We start from the raw sequence: 19,732 nt of genomic DNA on the forward strand, positions 1-19,732 counted from the left end.
AGAAGATAAACTTTAAGGACGCATATACACAAAGGCATTACATGTTTATTATGAAGACGGGCAAGTAATTGATGTTGCTAAAAGCAAAAACGAGCTAACTAGGATGGGGGGCTTATGGGCACTTCCACTTACTGGAAAATGTTGTCAGCTACACTATTTGCACATCTTTGCAAAAGAAGAAAGTATTTGATGCTTTCATTTTCATTGTAAAGAAATAATTTTTGGAAATGGTGGAATTTTTTCTCATGAATATATTGCTTTGTGTATATTAACCATTGAGTCGGAATGCATGCCGAATATCTCATTAAGGAATTATTGCCATGCTTAAAATTTAGGATATACAAGAATTCTAATTGATTCTTGTACTGCTACAGCTCTTTATGTAACAGGCAGTTTAATATACAGTCAAAGCTCGATTTAGTAATATTTGATTTAGTAATAATCGCGATTTAGTAATATTTTTTTCAGCACTTTTATTCGCAGTCACATAGATCAAATCTGCAATATTGCTAAAAAACATATGCGGAGTAAGAAAAAATACATTTGATTTAGTAATAGTAATACAATTTGGCTTCTCCCAAAAGTATTACTAAATCGAGCTTTGACTGTACTATAAAAAATCACCTTTTTATTTTAACATATCTAATAATTCTTCCCGCGGTATCAAAAAGTAGCTTTATCCATATGAATAACTCTTGGATCCAAAGTCTGGTCATAAATATCAAAGACAAAAGATTCTTTGCACGGATACAATATCGGGACATTGTAATCTAAAAGTAGGAATGGAAAGAATAATCTTTAGTAAATTATATCTCATTATTTAATTATAACTACTAAAAACAAACAAGCAGCAACTTGTCAAATACCCTGGTTTTAAGTAGCAGAAAGGTATTATGTCTGTAGATATCTAATGAGATCATTTCACTAGAATTCTATACCCAGTTTTATTTTCAAGCTATCCAAGATCTCTTTGATCTAGATAATCTATTCATTCGAATAGTCCAAGTTAATTTTGATATCTTAAATATAATACTCTTCTTCTTTCTTATTTGGTGCGTGCGTCTTTGGTGTCACATTTATATTTTTTAGCTGTGGTCTGATATCTACTTGAAATATAAGATAGATTGCTTCTAACAAGGCATGATATCTAATGATACACGTGATTGCTACCATAGCCGTGTGCTTCAAGGATTAGTCTTGCTTTTGTATCGTATTCTTCTTGGCCTATTTTTCTTTATATATATTCATAAATCTCAGTATATCTACGATGGAAGATTCCAAAACACAACCTCCATTACGAAACCACAATGGGATCTCTGGATCTATTGTCGCAGGATTATGTCTTAATAAGCATGGCTACTCCATAGTAAAACCTCCTACCAATCGCCACACCATTCGAATAGCAAATCTCCCACCGTTCAACCTCTCGCATAAATCCTCAATAGAATCTGACAACACAAGACACAGCCCCTCCGATATCACTTCAAAATTACTCTTTACTCGTAACATGAGCACTAAAATTCAACAACATCAATCCAGTCAACTAGATTCTGACATTAATACAGAGCGAATCGCTACACTAGATTCAAAATTCCCTAGTCACAAACTATTGGATGCCTGCCAGAATGTTTCCTTTCTCTCTATCCTTATACAAAGCACTCTCCATAAATGCCTTGACTTTTGCGTGAGCGATAAATTACAATCACTAATGGCAGATTCTTTGCAGCATTCAAGGTCATTTACAGACAAATTAACCATGGTGCTTCATCAAATCGATTACCAAATGGTCCGCCAGGCACCAAAACCGGCCTTAGAATTTGATCTCATTAAAGCAGCCAGAGCCTGTATTAATTCTCTCCGGGAACTCTGCACACAAATCAAAGACTGTTTGGGGCTGCTTGTCAATATACTAGATCCAAAAAACGCTAGGTACCTGGTGATGAATCTTCACTGTGCTGCTGTAGACCTTAAAGAAGCCTGGGAGATTATCACAGCTCAGACTCCTCCTGTTCATATCCTTTCTATCCACCCAACTCTTTCAGCACCGACCGGCCTTCGTAAAAACACAAAACATGTTCCTTATTTACCTCGTGCTCGATCTGCAAGTGAACATCAACCAGGCACACATTATATAGCATATCTCACAACCTCTTCAACTAAAGACAGTACCCGGCTGTTCGGTCATCTCAGACTAGCTGTTACCGGATCACTTCATGTTATTGATTTATTGAATATATCTATTAAAGCAGTTACCGGAACCGAAAGCCTGAATCAAAAACTTTATGCATTAAGTCAACAAGCCCAGCAAGCAATTTATATGGCGCTGTGTTTGGCTGAGAGTTTAGATAACGTGATGTTGAAAGAAAGCGACAGTTACAGAAACAACAATTATGATAGCAATAGTTTAGATGTAATTCCTGTTGCGTTCTCTTCCAAAGAAGTACCCACGCTTGTGTCTCCCAAAGACATGTTAGTACAAAAGGATACCAGTCGGAAACTGTGGGAAGACACAACTGCGTATCTCAAGGTAAACTGCTTTTCTTTTTTATTATATTTTTTGTGGGCGTAGGCAAGAACTCGGCGCTTCTTTTTTTTTTTAAAAAAAAAAGAGAAACATTTATTGTATTACAGTCTATTCTATTAGTGATGAGCTCTATACGATCCATTTCAACGGAAGAGGATTTTTCATGGCCAAAGCCAATAAAACAAGGATGTTTGCATGTCACAAGAGTAACAGCAGAAGTAGCCAAGCTATGGAACAGCTATAGTGTATTTGCAGAACATGGTTATTATCTTGGAAAGGGAGATGGAGTTAACAGAAAATAGTTATAGCAATTGTGAAAAAAAGATATGTATGAAATTCTTCACCAAAAAAAAATTGTTTCAACTAGGTATATAAATATGGCTACTTTCATTGGACTAAAACTAATGCTTGTGCTTAGCATTACATTTTTCATCAGCATTGCTACTACTTGCTTTATCTACGTTTGTTTACGCCCAAATAGAAAACACCCTTTTATAGCAAAGAAAGTCAGTTAAAATACACCTGAAAGTGCACAGAACAATGTTTTAAGTGTCTTGCATTCTCATTTGTAGTTACAGTTAACACTGCTGTACTTCTTTAAAGGACTTTTCGGTATAGTATTGCTTACATGAAGAGCAATCTATAATTAAGTCCTTCAAAAGAAACCATTACTTGAAAATCAATACACATTATTTTGATCGCTATTTGTACACCCCTTGGTCTATTGTATTAATTTTCTGTTTGTTTGTATGGAGCCAATGAAAGGCTTAAATTTAATAGGAAGATAAAGAAAAGGGACTGTCTTTTATATTTAAAGTGAATTTAATCGAACTGCTGGGAGGACAAACTTTAGCTAAATCTTTAAATTTAATGTGAAAGTGGAAATAAAGTGGACTGCTGAAGATGCTCTAATGAATGAAGTTAAACTTAATGGATAAATCTGTATTTAAAGGGTGACATTTCATACAGTGCCACGTGACCAAAAAAAAGAGTACAAGGGCTGAATTTGTAATCGAAAGCCCTAATCGTCACATTTGACAAGTGCTGCTTTTTCCGAAAGATTTACACTAATATTCTGCCTTGTGATATAATAATTACTTTAACAGCAACATTTCATAGTACAAATTCCAAATGAACAAGTGCAAACTGAAAGTAAAGAACCTTAAAAACTTGAGAATGCCTTCCGATTTACTTAGTGAGTCATAGAACATTAGCTAAAAAAGGAGTCAAATAATGTCTATTGCCGCCAGGATTCCCGAGTTTATCAAGAAAAGTATTAGATTTTGTGCTACTAAGGATCAAAATTTTAAACCGTATTTCTCCTGGTCTAAAATCTCCACTTGATTTCATACCCCATAAATCCGATTCAAATTGAAAATGTGAAGGTGATTTTCATGAGTATCAATTGGATATAGTAAAGGTACATTAAATAATTACAGATCATCCGAATCATTTTAACCAAAAACTTGCTATAAATTATAATTAAGCCAGGAAATAACCATGGACTATTGTATGCCCTACCAATTATATAGGAATCAAGTATTTCTTTACAAGCTTTTTATTATTATTGTTATTATATACTTCTTTTCAACGGCCAATAAAGTCCGCTTTAGTTTTGGTAGTGCAATAAACTACACCTACCTTTCTTTAGAAACCTGTCCAGTAAAATTTTTTTCAAGCGGATCAAGATCGCACTATAAAAAAGTAAAAATGATAGAAATATATATATACTTGACATCCTTGTTTATAACAACTCGCCTTCTCTCTCTTTGTTGCATGTCATCAGATCACGAAAAACCAGAAGTGCTTTCATTAAGCGCTATTCATACCGGCGCATCATACGGCGATATGAACAAGAGAGCATCTATCACATCCATCGAAACTGCATCAATTTGTTCGAATGGATCAGTGGAAGACGATAAACCACTAATTGAACCCCATATGGGTCTTCTTAGTAGTGTGAATATGGTAAGTAATCGCTATATACAATGTACACATCATTTTACATACTTTTCTGTGTTTGACAACCCTGGGAATATTCTGAGTTGATGTTGTACGAAAAACTTTGTCTCATACAAAAATCTCATCATATCTTGCGGCTTGTATTAGATTGTTGGTCTTATTATTGGAAGTGGTATTTTCGCTTCTCCCGGCCCAGTAACTCTTAAAGTACATTCAGTAGGCCCCTCGTTACTCGTCTGGGCAATTGGTGGCTTCCTTAGTTATATTGGTGCGCTGTGCTATGCAGAACTTGGTACTATGATCACAAAATCTGGTGGAGAATACCAATACCTGAGAAGTTCAATGGGTCTCTGTATGGGACTGACATTTACCTGGAGTAACTTGCTCCTGACAAACCCGATTGGCACAGCATCGATTGCTACCGTATTTGCCCAATATATTCTACAAATGGCATATTTTGATAAAGAGAACCCAACTGGCGAAGGTTTGGTCCTTCCAGAATACGCAACTAAGCTAGTTACTATTGGCTGTATCTGGGTAGTTGTTATCTTGAATGCAGTAGCCCGTAAAGCAAGTGCCTATGTATCAAACATCTTTACCTTGGCAAAACTTATTGCACTAGTCATGATTATTATTATCGGTTGGGTTTGGCTCGGTAAAGGACATGTTTCAAATTTTGAAAACGCATTTGCTGGAAGTTCAACCAATGCATTGGATTATGGTACTGCAATGTACATGGCTCTTTTCTCTTACAATGGCTGGGTAAGCTATACGCATGCATTGGAAACTGAATTCTTATCTTATTAACCAAACTTTTAATAGAATAACTTGAACTATGGTATTAGTGAAGTCAAGAACCCCAAGCGCGTTCTACCTCTTGCTATCACTATCTCTTGTATGCTTGTAACCAGCGTCTACGTCTTAGCAAATATCGCCTACTTTGCAACCTTGCCGATTTCTGTTGTATCCACTTCTTCCACTGTAGCTATGCAGTTAGGTTTGGAAACAATGGGAGTTGCTGGTGGATACTTCTTTGCATTAATGGTTGTTCTATCTACGTTTGGTGCTGTAAACGGAAATATGTGGGCTTCTTCGCGTCTGGTGGTTGCTTCCGCTGAAGAAGATAGTGTATTCATGCCCACTTTCTTTGCTCATATTGACAAAAAACGTGGTACTCCTATCCGTGCCTCCATCTTGGTTGGCATCATCAGCACTATTTGGTGTATACCCGGTAACTTTACCTACCTTGCAAAAATGTACAGCTTCACTGGATGGCTGTTTTATGGATTTTCGGTTATTGGTTTGATCATCATGCGCTTCAAGAAGAGTACCAAGGACCTTAATCGCCCTTTCAAGGTAAAAAAAAAGATAAATCTTTCGAAATACATCGTCAAGTGATAAACTTCGACTAACAAGTAACTGTAACTTTTATGTATAAAAGATTTGGCTCCCTCTTGCTGTTTTTTTCGTTATTGTTGACTGTTACCTCGTCGTTGCTCCTCTTATTGACGCTGGCTCTGACGGTGTATACCAGTATATTATCTGTATTGTCATTGGCCTGTTAGCTATTCCGATCTGGTTTGTGCGTGTCCGTAAACCTCAACTTGGTCGTATACTCTTTGGTTGGATTCCTAGATACCAAGATGCGGGTATCCTGGCCAAGAAGGAGGCTCAATTAGCCAGGCGCCAAATGAGATTAGCCAATGCCCAAGCTACTGAAGAGCAGGTGGAGACTGATCGCGAAAAGTACTAAGCATTAGATACGCACAAAGTACTTGTTAAACCAAACCTCTCTTTATTCTTCCCTTCTCATCATCATATGTATCTATTTGATTTTCATGCTTTATTGTATCATCGCAAACCATCTGCGTATAATTGTAGATTAGTGTATTTACTTATTATTATTACCACTACAAAAAAATGCGTGTTTAGGGGTGTATTTTTTAATGTTCTCCGGGTGTGCTTAGAGATGTATTTTACAAAAACTCTCTTACTAAAATCGCCATTTTTTTTTCCCATAGTATACAACCTATACATATATTATTATCATTATCTTTACATTCCATTGTCAAAATATTAACTGGGTAATGTGCTTTGAAGCTAGCTATACATATGTGTTCCTGGATGAACATTATGCCTTCTAGGTTATTTCCCGAATAAATTCCTTATCCATTTTACCGTACACCTTTTCCGGAAATTGCTCGTACGTTTTGAGGGGAAATTTTGTATAGTCTTAGAATAATTGTTTTGTTCGTAAGTCTCATTCAAAAAAAATTGACATTCGAATCGGCTCGAAGGGAACTGCAAATCCTACATACTAATAAAATAAAAGGTGCTCTTCACGACCCCAGACCTTACCACTTGACGTTCCACCAGACTCATCCCCCAAAACGTACATAAATATTCATGATATATATAGTAATTATGTAACATAAAATTTCCAAAATGATAAAAAATCTTATACGTGTTGAAGATGCATCTTCACCTTCGACAGGAAGTAAAATGGGAAATAACGTCCCATATACAGCATACTAAACAGCCATATTTACATAGCTACTTTTCATAAAAACAATAGTTATGTTAATGTGCTACTTTATTTTTTTTTCTTCTATTTCCTTGCCTTTTACCAATACAAATATATATATATAATGAGCTATAGAAGTGTTTGGGTTCCTTCAATTGTACAAGTTGGTAATGGTATGAGCCCACCAATTGAAGTTGTTGTCATTTGGATATCGATCATTAACCCAAATTTCTGTTAACTACAGGGAATCCTAAGAAGAAGAAAGGTACTGTATATCCATATTAAGATGTCAACTTTTTGAAAGTGCATATTGGACTTGGATGTGAATGAATAATTGTTGCAAAATGATAAATGGTCTTTTAAATGAATCTGTTTGCTCTTCTGAGTTATTTGTCGATTAGAAAATCTAAGGGCAAGCATTAGACAATGCTTGTAAAAATTCTTCGACTCCTCATTCTCCAAGAACAGTGTCAATAAGGTGGTTGTAGTTCATTGTTGTTTTGTTTTAATAAAAATATTGCAAAATAAAGAACACGAGAAATAATACAAAAAATGCACACATATTATAATGGCATTTTAGAGATCAAGTACTCCAAAAATATCTTGAGTAACATATGGCTCCAAAATTGTTTTGTGTAAGGTCTGGGTGATGGGTCTGGTGGAACGTCCAGTTGTAAGGTCTGGTTGCGTGAAGAGCACCTAAAGTGTTTCTACTTGATATTGAAACAAATTAGGAAATGTCTTAGACGAATCAAAATGTAATTTTAGTCAATATGCTTACCTTTTGTGGACAAAACGAGAATGAAATTTATGGTGTTTTCCAGCATATGGGTCATTTTTTTATCATACTCATCTGAGGCCAGCGAATGTTTAGAAGCAAATTCCGTTTTTGGAACAAAATGAGAGTGAAGACAAGAAAATTACTACATAAAGTAATTTAGTAGCTACATTTGTAATTATTCATTATTTTTCCATTCTTGAATAATTTGTTCCGTTTGCTGGAGAACACCATTATTTTGTTGTTTCAACAAAAGTCATGTCAGCTTTTATTACTTCTTTAGGACCTTGAGCTTTGTATCTATTTACCTGGAATGAAGCTCCTTGGTATATTTTTCTCACTGATCTGTCTTCTGACCTGGTCATGCAGTGCAACCTTTGATGACTCGATCGACGATGTTCAACAATTGAACAATGTACTCGACATAAAAGATTCATTAAGAGTACAAAGAGACATTAGCTGTAATGTCACTATTAATCACTACTTATGGCCGGCCATCAACCTTACTTCTTCTTATTTCGGAACCAACTTTTCCAAAATGCAGCTTGATAGTATCGACGCCCTACTTGAACTTGGCTATATGCGACTTGAATTCGATATATATTGGGACTCGACCTATGAGATATGGGAACTTTGTCCAGTCGAGGTTTCGGACAAGAATTCTACCGAAGACCAGACGATAAATCAATTTACATGTACAATTCACAGCCTAGAAATTTTTTTGGGGTCTATAAACAGATATCTTGTATCAACACAAGTTCCCAAGGCACCACTCAAAACCAATTTGGTGATGCTGATATTGCATATTCATGGCACCGATAACCAGTCTCATCCACTCACCTTGCTGTCAGAAATTATTTCCAAAACCATCATATCTTCAACTGCGTACACCTCCCGTATATACACACCGAATGATTTTATCTATGATCAAAAAAACAAGCCTAGTAACTCTACATGGTGGCCACAATGGATTCAGTTAGTTGAACGCCATTTCCAGCTCTTGGTTGGCTTTGGCGAGATACAAGCTGAAGTTAATAGCAGCAATAAGACTATGAGCAACGAGGGAATACTATTTGGGGCCGGTACTTTTGGCGTTCCCACATATTTTGAGAATAGCACATTTGTCCAGGATACGTGCTACAAAGCACTGGAAAATCCTTTGAGCGAACCACCTTCATGGTCTTTAGTTGACAAGAAAAACCAGTCATTGAACTCAGCAGAAATTTCCCAGGTTGTAAGTATACATCCCATAAATTTCATTTTACCATCTCATACTATTTCTAGATACACTGTGGCCAATCCCCAATGTTGGATATCAGTGTGTCAAGTACAGAATATAGAGATCTTTTACAAAAAACTATTGAAAATACACTCTGGTCTTGGGACGAAGGACAGCCTCCTAAAGATAACAAGGTGGCATGTGCTGCCATACAACAATCAAACGGGCGGTGGCGTGTGGAAGACTGCTCAGAGCAGCTCAATGTAGCTTGCCGCCACAGAAATGAACCTGGAAAAGTAAAAATAAATAAATTGACAGCACTAAAGAAAAAATTATTAATTTTTTTTACAATTACACAGTGGGTAGTGGCTAATACAACAGCTTCATATGATCAAGCTTTTTTAGTTTGTCCAGATAACTATCTGTTTGATACTCCTCGCACGGCGTGGCAAAATCAACAACTATTTTATACCATTCAAAGAGACTATATTGATCCTTCTACAGAGGAGAAATCTCAAGACAGAGCGGTGTGGATCAATCTAAATTCAGCCATAAGTGCACAATGTTGGGTAGTTGGTCAATCAGATTTATGCTGGTGGCTAAATAAGGCAAGTAAAAGCAAAAGAAATAAAAAGAAAATAGGACGTTACGCATGTAAAATATAGCTTTTTTTGTGTCACTTAATACTCTATCTATCGTAATCTCGTCTAAAAAAATGAGGTCTGATAGGATACAGAAGAGTTTATTGGGCTGATTAAAACGTCGGCTGTTTCTGGTGTTATAGTATTGATCCTGTTTGGCTTCTTTACATGGGTAAAATGTGCAAGATTATGGAGACTGCGAAGATCAAATCAACGAAAAAGAATTGCGCAGCATATGCTTGCAAGAAGAGACTATGTAACAGTCCCGGTAAGATAGATAGACGTAAAAATAAATTATTGATAATAATGGTATTTAATCGCTTTTATGTAAACGTATATATGACTGCTAGGCTTGAAAGAGACGAAATAGAAAAATAGTATTAAATGTTGGTAAATAATATGTAGTATAACCTCTTAGTTAGAGGTCCTCTTTAGAAATAGATAAAGTTCTCGTGTCGACCTCGAGTTCTGTTTTTTTTGGGTGATTTTTTCGGGAAAGAAATGGCAGAAAACCAAATAAACAGTTAAAAAAGGAAGGCTGCGGTGGAGGTTTGTGATGAGCTCGCTGCTTTGGTGCACTATTATTATGAAGCGATTAGTTAAAAGGTAACAGGGCAAGCATACAATGAGACATTTACTATCTGCCTATGATTGGCATGGATGTGTTTAGGCTATTTACCTTGGTTGATATAACATCGCAATCAATGCACCTCCGATGCTTCCGCCTTCTGTGGCCAGCGATATTTGTAGTCTACTACTAATAGTTGGGCCAAACCAATCAATTAAACTTTGTTGGATACGTTCTGGCATTTGAGGGTAAAGTTCATAAACTGAGCCATTAACACCGATTACAATGGGGTCTGTTTCAGACAAGTTAATTTTCTGCTGTTCGAGTAAAGAGACCATGGCACCACCAGCAAGACGGGCAGCACGATCCGAGATAAGATGTGCGACCTGTATTAATAGCGATAAATCTGTAGCTGATAATTGGTACTCATTCTCGAATGTCAGTAAAGTCTCTACGGCGACTTTTTGATCTTCCCATCGAGTAACAGCGTTACTATTATAGACATTTTTTTAAAGCATATAAGTATACATAATAATAATAATAAAATTTAATTTGAATAATAGGCTTACCTCTCAAGAATACTAACAGAGGCAGAAGAAAAATCCCAAGGGTTTTTAAACTGATTCGGGATATTTCCTTTGAACAGATCTCCGGAAGCAATCAATTCCAAAGAAGCAAGTCGGGTAAGTTCGCCTAGGTAAGCTCCAGACATCATTTTCTCATAGAGCTGAAATTTTGGCTGCGAGTGAGTTGCATCCAAGGCAAGATCAAAGCGGTTTAAAGGGAGATAGGACTCATTTCCGAAGATGTCAATCTCTGTATTTATCAACATCTCTACATCTGGTCCCATATTATGATTCTTCAACTTTTGAATACGGGAAACTTTCTCTGGATAAGCTGCATTAACCCCAGTTCCATAAATAAACCCAATTCTGGCTTGCGGGTGGGTATATGCATGTGCAACCAAAGTTCCCACTGTGTCATTTAAAATTGCAGTGACGGTCACATTGATAGCCTGTCGTTATCAAACATAGTCAGCCAACTATTATTGAATATGTGGTGTATGCTTACTTTGCGCTTAAAAGCTTCTTGGAATAGGATATTCAAGTCTTTCCCTTCGATACCTTTGATATCAAACCCTTTTCCCATACGAAGGATTGTACCAGTTGATATACCAGTCTGGCTAAATATGAAATAAAGTTCAGGTCGCTTAATAGTGTGTACACTGGTTACAATAGCAAATAATTCAAAGACAGCACACAAGCTTACTCTATAGGAAAGCTCCAACAGACACCCATTGAAAGAGGTGTATGTGTATTGATTTTGGACAGTAATTCATCGACAGCTTCCACAATCCAATCGAAAAAGGCATCTGATGTTCCGGTACGGAGTGGGTCGGCCACGGCAATTGCCCGACGTACTTCAGTTACTTTAACTTCGCCTTCGCCAAGTAAGTTGACTGCTGAGACTCGGAGGGTGCTTCCTCCAAGGTCTAATGCTAGAAAAGTGCCTTTCTCTTTGCCATTTGGCATACGAGTAACGTACGAAGGGATCATGGTGGCGATTTCTGCAGAGGATGTAGTAAGGCCCGTATTGTACTCTTGTTGGAAGCCTTTGACGAGAGCCTCAAATTTAGTAGGCGATAATTCGAACGCTTCGCGAATAGCAGTAAGTGGATCAATCATTGAGAGAAAAAAAGAATAAGGGGAAAGAAGCGATAATAATATCACTTCGTTCTGGATATTTAACGGTGTGGCGAGACTAGATATGGCCAAGCGTATGGAAGAAAGGGTAATGTTAAGCAGGGTCGCTGATTTGTCAGACCAGAACACTGGGTGTGCAACATAAGACCCACTCATTTTCTCCCTGAGACCCTGAAGAGAGCGTTCTCAACCAATCGTAATACGATGGGCTCATCAGAACTATGATGACCGAGCGGGGTCCTTTTTATTTATAACCTTGTGTATGAGAAATTACGATAATCGAAATACACCATGTGCATCTTGTAAACATACTATAATTAAAAGGTGATTATGTAACTGGGCAATTTAGATGAAAGGGACTATGAATCCGGTTATAGTGGTGGAGATGCCCGGCTTGTTCCATTTTTTGCGTGCCTCAATCATCTTACCATAGATAAAGGGAAATGTGCGAGACAGTTAGATTGTTACTCTAGCACCTTTAGTGTTTTATTATGCTATAACTATCTTCCAATATCAAGCTACAACTTTTTATAATCTCTTGCTGAATGTGCTCTATTGGTTTAAAGTACTTGACAGTCTAGGAATATATATATATAAATGTATAGATAAGTACAGTCAGTTCAGTGATTTTTGTTGGACTCAACATTCATTTTATCGGGCTAGAAATCTATTTTGTCGGGTATCAAAAATCAATTCTTTTTGTCGCAAAAAAATCATTTGTCGCACCTGAAAAAAATACTTAAAAACAACTTTATATCTAAATGTAGACATAAAGGTTTTGTTTTTTTAAAGAAACTGCTAAAGTATTAATTTTCCAGAAAACAGTATCCAGTAGTTTCTTTAAAAATTAAATCTTTAAATAAAAAAAAACAAGTTTCCTAGACAATATTTTCCTATTATCTTTGTAAACTAATGTCATTTTAGGATAATAATGTAGAAAAGGTGATACAGAGTCTAATTATTGATAGTGAAGTTTAACCATTACATCAATGTGGAAACTGAAATAGAATAGTGCTTGGTGCTTAAATGAATTATAATGTTTAGCTTTTTAGACAAGTACTCCTGCCGATTTTCGGGTTCCATTCATATTCTTCTTTCTGAGATGGTACTTAATATTGTGTGCGTGATACTGCCGTTAGAAGGAGTGATTACAGCTGCTAGGGATCTTTTTTTTCTGGAAAATCCTTTACTTTATATCTAAATGTAGATATAAAGATTTTTTTAAAAAGAAACTGTTAAAGTTGTTTTAAGTATTTTTCAGGTGCGACAAATGAACTTGGTCCGGTGCGATAATTTTTTTTTGCGACAAAAAAATCGATTTCTGAGACCCGACAGTGTATTTCAAGCCCGATAAAAATTATTGGGCTGACTGTACAAAAAAAAACAAAGAGGGTGTGATTCACCAGACTGGATCACCTAGAGCTCGTGTAGCGTTAAGCATGTCCTACCTTGACGTGGAGTTCCAGGGTCTCATCCTCATAACACACAATAAGACCCTTGGGGTATATCTGAAGGGCCGATACAGTTCACATGTGGCCAACGCCTTGTTCGATACATTCTGCCAATGCAATTGCCTGATTGAAATGTATAATTTAATTCACCCGGCCAATTCAAAATATTCTAACTTTTCCCTCTAGACTTTCAATGTCTTGCGGACACCTGTTATTATTATCAGCACCTCACGATAGTCCATAATAGCTCTAATGTGTATAATCAGATTGATTGCAATAAACTCAATGAGTACAACTTGTGCTACTCCGACAGTCAAAGCTACTCTCGGTAACTTTGCCATGTCTCCATCAAAGAATCGAGTGTTAGCAAGAACGATGTCATAAACCAGGGTTTATACACGTGTTTAGGATGTGAAAGAAGAACCTGGTTCATTGAATATGATATGGCCATTAAGTCTAATTAATCCTATACGTCTGATAACTGCTTCATACCGGCTACATTCTCTGTCTAAGTCAGGAGCATATCCACTAAGTGTATACACATGATGAGGTTGGATGTTGCCATGCATAAACAGGTTTTTTCACATAAAGGAGCGATAAAATTTGGGGTGACTAGATGAAAGTCCCACATACTCATCCGTGTTAAATGTCACAACATGTTCAAAGCTCAACTCGCCGTCTTGATAAAATATGGCTAATATTTTGTACCCACTGATTAGAGAAGACCCTGTAAGAAACCTCAAAGCAAACGGGTGTCTGGAAGTAGGCTTAAATTGGATGATGCAATTATTTATATATGTTGCTTAGCTAAGAGTAAGGCAAATATAAATATATTGCTTTCAGTAATACTTAACCAGTGTAGTCTACTACTGCCTTTGTGTCTTCTTGGATATCAAGTCTCATTAGAAAACAGAATATGATGAGATAAGAAGGGTATCGAATTTATGAAAAGTACTTTGGATCCATTTAATTAAATGTAACAAAAGACCGATTGGCTATTTTCGATATTATTCTTCCAAGATACAAGTATTTCCTTGCCATTGCCGGCTTAAATATACTAGTACATGATACTATTTATTTAAACAGGTCAGGTTAATAAAGTCTGTTGCAGGAAAATAATAAAAATAATACTTCAATGCGCCTACATTCGGTACTGCAAAATCAGAACCAATCCGAGATCCTGGATTATTCTAATCTTCTAGGCGACTGTCTGCAGAAGGCTTCTCTTCAATTGAATAAGGAAAGAAAGGGGGAGGAGGGGGAGTAATCGCGCAGGAATACTGACTGCAAGTATACTTCTGAGAATTTCTATCTTCTTATTGGTCAATGGATATTCAAACTTCTTTGACAACACTTGTTACTCATACAATAGACCCGTATCTTATTGACCACAAAAATCAATTGGGAGCGAGTTGTTTTTATGAATACCTTTAGATCAAAAACTGAGTTAACAAGGTAATCGTTTCAACAATTCAATAAGCCTGGAATTTCCATTTTATCCAAGATCCCTTGCCAGCCTCCAACCCCCTTATTTGTACGCTTACTCTATTCATCCCTTTCATTTCTCTTTTCTCTCTTTCCTTACAACTTACTCACTTACTCACCTATTCACTCGCATCTTGTTGTTCTATTCCAAAGGCTCATCGAGCCACTTTGTCATGCCCAGTCGGAAAAACAAAGACTCAGCTCATGGCCATCCTCAGCATGGTAGATCATTGTGCTGTTTGCCATAGACGCGTGTTTCTTATATGCACGATAGTTATACATTATCTTTCTAAAGTTAGTTGTTTTTCTGTATTAGAAGCCACAGAATCGTCTCGGTTCCTTATTCCATTAACGCCACCAGTAATGTCGGCATATTCATTATCTACAATGAATTCGAAATTGCCAAACAATGATTCAACCGAAATGCTCGATCCTTCTCAGGCTGCTAAAGATCCGTTATCTAGATATCAATCCTCATTTATTCATTCAAATCCTACGCAACCATTAAAAGGAATGGGTTTCGACTGGAAGTTCTGGAAATCAAAGTTGCCGCTTGATACCCCGCGCCTGATCTATCTACACCAACCAGAACTCAATCATACCCGATTTGTCGACAATAAAGTCTCGACAGCCAAGTATAGTCTCTTGACATTCTTACCAAAGTTCTTTGCTGTTGAGTTCAGCAAGTCTGCAAATATGTTTTTTCTTTTTATCTCCGGAATCCAAGTAAATAGTACACTCAATAGAACTCTTGTATTTTATCCTATTAGAATAATGCTCACTACGTTTAAAAAGCAAATTCCAGATATATCGCCCACATCACGCTACACTACTCTTGTTCCACTCGTAATTGTGCTACTTATTACAGCTATAAAAGAACTTATTGAAGACTATGTAAGAAATCAAGTAAAACAAGACAATGATCTATGACTAAAAAAAATGCTTGTTTATATATATATAAAGGGGGTTCATCGTTCGGATGATCAACTTAATGCAAGGGCGTGTAAATTACTAGAAGGACAGCAATTTGTAGAAAAGAATTGGAAAGATGTTAAAGTTGGTGACATTTGTAGAATAGAGAGTTCCGAGTTCTTCCCTGCAGATTTGGTATTGCTTAGTAGCTCAGAACCTGAAGGACTGTGTTATATCGAGACAAGTAATTTGGACGGGTAAAATACTTTATTTTTTATTAATTTATTTTAAAAGTCTTATACTAACACTCCAGTTAAACCTAGTGAAGTCAATTTCAAGATTAAACAAGCACTTCCTGAAACAGCATGGTGTATCTCTCCTGCAGAAGTTTCCCGACTCCAGGGCATGGTTCAATCAGAGCAACCCAATGATAGACTTTATAACTATGATGGAACTCTATATCTAAGTCCCTTAACTGGGTTGGGGCAGCCAAAGCAGTACCCTCTTGATCCTAGCAAGCTCTTGTTGCGTGGTGCACAGTTGCGTAACACTAGCTGGATTTATGGTCTAGTCATTTTCACTGGCCACGAAACAAAACTAATGCTGAACTCAAGGTAATATAATACATAATACTGTTTCAAAAAAAACCTGAAATGACTCAACAGCAAGATTTCCTGCTTAGCAAGAAACCAACAAAGGCCTCAAACGTAACTCACATCACCAACCGAAATATCCTCTATCTCTTTGTTTTATTGGTACTCATGAGTATATTCTGCTCAGTAGGGAATTTAGCTATTACGGTAATAAATACGAGGATTATTAAGTTTTTGACGCTCTAATATAAGAAGGAAAACTTTATATATGTAGATGCGAGATGGATTCCGACTGAGCTACTTATTACAGGCCACAACTGAAAGAGCGCGCGAATTTGGATTCAATATATTGACTTTCATGATTCTTTTCAACAGTTTTATTCCCATCAGGTAAAGATAATATTTGTATATCTTATTTCTGATTTTATTTTATATTGTACTTTATTTATGTTTTTTTCTCTCTCTTTAGTTTGATGGTAACAATGGAAATAGTCAAATTCGTACAATCCACCATGATTGATAATGACCTCGATATCTATCACGCGAAAACCAATACACCAGCGGTGGCACGTAGCAGTAGTTTGATAGAAGAGCTTGGTCAGATTGAATATATTTTTTCTGACAAGACTGGCACACTAACATGCAATGAAATGGAATTTCGCGAGTGCTCTATTGCTGGCGTATCATACACCTCTCATGCAGATCCTGATCGTCAGCCACATACAGAGTACAATAGTTCTGAGAAATATGCCTTTGATCGATTAGAATATCACAGAACACATTCAGCTCATGCCTCGATCATCGATTCGTTTCTAACCTCCTTAATGACGTGTCACACCGTCATACCTGAGCGAAAAGACGGATCAGACAAAGTAATATATCAAGCATCTTCACCCGATGAAGGCGCATTGGTACAAGGAGCCAGTACAGTATTTGGATATACATTTTATGCTCGTAGACCACACACAATCCACTGTGAAATTAAAGGTGTCGACAAGAAATTCGACATATTGAATGTGTGCGAATTCAACTCTACGCGAAAGCGCATGTCTGTTATTCTCAAAGATCCTGACGGTAAAATCATCCTGTATTGCAAAGGCGCTGATTCTGTTATATTGGAACGGCTGGCACAAAATACGCCTTTTGTGGAATCAACTTTGGCTCATCTAGATGTAAATAGAAATTAGATTACTACTACTACTACTACTACTACTACTACTATTACTATTATTATTATTATTTTTTAAAAAAAAACAGGTCTAAAAAGCCCTTTCTTTTTATATCATAGACATTTGCATCAGAAGGTCTACGTACGTTATGCTATGCTATGCGCGAAGTTCCCATTGACGAGTACACCAAATGGGCAGATATGTACGATAAAGCGGCTACTACATTGGTAGACCGTGCAGATGCTCTTGATAAAGTTGCTGAGCTTATTGAACAAAACATGCAGCTTCTGGGTGCAACTGCTATAGAAGACAAGTTACAAGATGGTGTACCAGATACTATCCACACTCTTCAAGAAGCTGGAATCAAAATATGGGTGCTCACAGGGGATCGTCAGGAGACAGCGATAAACATTGGCTACAGCTGTAAGCTATTAAATGAAGATATGGATGTTGTGGTGTGTGCAGCTGAAGATCACACATCAACCAAAGAATTCTTACAGAAAAAGCTTGAAGAGATTACAGCTCAAAACGATGGCCAGGTAAAATATCCTTTTATTTAATTTTATTGTTTAAACGATCAGTGATGTGCTGGTACTCATATGCTGATGTACGCATACTGCTTAATTCAGTCTTTTGCATTTGTTATCGAGGGAAAGGCATTGACATTTGCACTCGAAAAAGATAATGAACGATTATTTTACAATCTGGCTATTCGATGCAAAGCTGTCATATGTTGCCGTGTATCCCCACTTCAAAAAGCCCTAGTGGTTAAAGTTGTCAAGCGTTACTCTCAATCCATTCTATTGGCAATTGGAGATGGTGCTAATGATGTCTCTATGATTCAGGCTGCGCATGTTGGTGTTGGGATAAGTGGCATGGAAGGACTTCAGGCTGCTAGAAGTGCAGACTTTTCTATATCTCAATTTAGGTTTCTCAAGAAACTCTTACTCGTGCACGGTGCGTGGGCGTATCAAAGATTAAGTAAAATGATCTTCTATTACTTTTACAAGAATGTGGCTTTGTACTTAACACAGTTTTGGGTAAGTGTACTCTGAATAAAAATGGAGCTCTCGACGATACGCATATATGATGAATAAGAGAACTAACTATTATTTGTAGTATGCTATCTTCAATGGATTCTCGGGCCAAACTTTGTATGAGTCGTGGACAATGTCATGTTTTAATGTAATATTCACCATTCTGCCGCCCATGGTGATCGGCATATTTGATCAATTTGCTTCTGCACGATTACTTGACAAGTATCCACAAATGTACCTTTTGGGACAACAGAATGAATTTTTCAACCAAAAAAGATTTTGGGGTTGGATCATGAATGCAGCATATCATTCAGCAGTATGTTTGATTACACAAGTATATCGAATTGCAAATGCTAATGCGGTCTGTTGTAGATTCTGTTCTTTGTGGGAATGATTGCCTTTGAGGATGATGCTGTCTTTGAGAACGGTTGGACAGGCGGGCAATGGTGGGTTGGGACTACCATTTTCAGTGCGACTTTGGCTACTATTTTATGGAAAGCCGCCTTGATTACAGAGTAAGCAAATTTACTGCAATTTAATGTGTTTTTATTAAAAAGTTTTTTTTTGTAAAACTAACATGGAAAATAGTATCTGGACAAAATATACGTTCATTGCAATACCCGGATCCATGCTGATATGGTTTCTATTTTTGCCACTTGTGTCTTATGTTGGTCCTCATTTACCTTGGGCAATATTTACTGAGTACCAAGGAATTGTACCATTGTTGTATGGAAACTTGAATTTTTGGTTATTTTTTTTCCTTGTCCCGCTAGGATGTATTCTTCGTGATTACATATGGAAGTAGTAAGTATCTATGATTATATTAATTCTTTTACATACTAATATATTAAATGTTTACTTACGTGTAACTACAGCTACAAACGGATGTATAAACCAGAAAGCTACCATTGTATTCAAGAAATTCAGAAACTCAACTTACCTGATTATCGACCGCGCATGGACCGATTCCGTCAGGCTGTAAACAAGGTTCGCCGTATTCAACGCCTGAAGCAGCCTCGAGGTTATGCTTTTTCACAAAATGATACCGATCAGTCCAAAATCATTCGGATGTACGACACCACGCAACAGAAACCTATTGGGTAAATGCGGATGTGCGCGCTCAAACAGGTGTATCTATATGTTATGTAAAAGATGTTTTTGCTCTA

At 36.9% G+C, this 19,732-nt stretch overlaps 6 protein-coding genes across 6 annotated transcripts; 4 read left to right on the plus strand and 2 right to left on the minus strand.

Annotated features, from left to right (window-relative positions):
• Nucleotides 1-1,267: 1,267 nt before the first annotated feature.
• On the plus strand, nt 1,268-2,826 carry PHYBLDRAFT_169466 (hypothetical protein; the record flags this gene model as incomplete). Its single annotated transcript, XM_018436077.1, has 2 exons — nt 1,268-2,527; nt 2,632-2,826. The coding sequence occupies 2 exons, from the start codon at nt 1,268-1,270 to the stop codon at nt 2,824-2,826; spliced, it is 1,455 nt and encodes a 484-aa protein (XP_018290367.1).
• Nucleotides 2,827-4,300: 1,474 nt separating this feature from the next.
• On the plus strand, nt 4,301-6,239 carry PHYBLDRAFT_65623 (hypothetical protein; the record flags this gene model as incomplete). Its single annotated transcript, XM_018441498.1, has 4 exons — nt 4,301-4,492; nt 4,634-5,248; nt 5,309-5,842; nt 5,928-6,239. The coding sequence occupies 4 exons, from the start codon at nt 4,301-4,303 to the stop codon at nt 6,237-6,239; spliced, it is 1,653 nt and encodes a 550-aa protein (XP_018290368.1).
• Nucleotides 6,240-6,931: 692 nt separating this feature from the next.
• On the plus strand, nt 6,932-10,083 carry PHYBLDRAFT_187355 (hypothetical protein; the record flags this gene model as incomplete). Its single annotated transcript, XM_018439371.1, has 7 exons — nt 6,932-6,983; nt 7,146-7,183; nt 8,072-9,022; nt 9,073-9,303; nt 9,367-9,619; nt 9,792-9,916; nt 10,054-10,083. 7 exons carry the CDS (start codon nt 6,932-6,934, stop codon nt 10,081-10,083), a joined length of 1,680 nt encoding a protein of 559 aa, XP_018290369.1.
• Nucleotides 10,084-10,341: 258 nt separating this feature from the next.
• On the minus strand, nt 10,342-11,883 carry PHYBLDRAFT_88880 (hypothetical protein; the record flags this gene model as incomplete). Its single annotated transcript, XM_018443701.1, has 4 exons — nt 10,342-10,708; nt 10,786-11,231; nt 11,288-11,399; nt 11,486-11,883. Coding segments are annotated over 4 exons (1,323 nt in total), but the record flags the coding sequence as incomplete, so codon positions are not given.
• Nucleotides 11,884-12,397: 514 nt separating this feature from the next.
• PHYBLDRAFT_155623 (hypothetical protein) lies at nt 12,398-14,273 on the minus strand (the record flags this gene model as incomplete). Its single annotated transcript, XM_018433421.1, has 6 exons — nt 12,398-12,496; nt 13,368-13,427; nt 13,619-13,713; nt 13,795-13,898; nt 13,956-14,172; nt 14,225-14,273. The coding sequence occupies 6 exons, from the start codon at nt 14,271-14,273 to the stop codon at nt 12,398-12,400; spliced, it is 624 nt and encodes a 207-aa protein (XP_018290371.1).
• A 1,095-nt stretch (nt 14,274-15,368) lies between these two features.
• On the plus strand, nt 15,369-19,670 carry PHYBLDRAFT_20999 (hypothetical protein; the record flags this gene model as incomplete). Its single annotated transcript, XM_018439746.1, has 13 exons — nt 15,369-15,581; nt 15,651-15,749; nt 15,819-16,024; nt 16,091-16,381; nt 16,450-16,567; nt 16,635-16,750; nt 16,830-17,532; nt 17,649-18,068; nt 18,159-18,569; nt 18,649-18,882; nt 18,939-19,081; nt 19,155-19,370; nt 19,442-19,670. 13 exons carry the CDS (start codon nt 15,369-15,371, stop codon nt 19,668-19,670), a joined length of 3,399 nt encoding a protein of 1,132 aa, XP_018290372.1.
• Between the last annotated feature and the right edge of the window lie 62 nt (nt 19,671-19,732).

This window comes from Phycomyces blakesleeanus, assembly GCF_001638985.1.
Source record: "Phycomyces blakesleeanus NRRL 1555(-) unplaced genomic scaffold PHYBLscaffold_13, whole genome shotgun sequence".
In the NCBI taxonomy this organism is placed as follows: domain Eukaryota; kingdom Fungi; phylum Mucoromycota; class Mucoromycetes; order Mucorales; family Phycomycetaceae; genus Phycomyces; species Phycomyces blakesleeanus.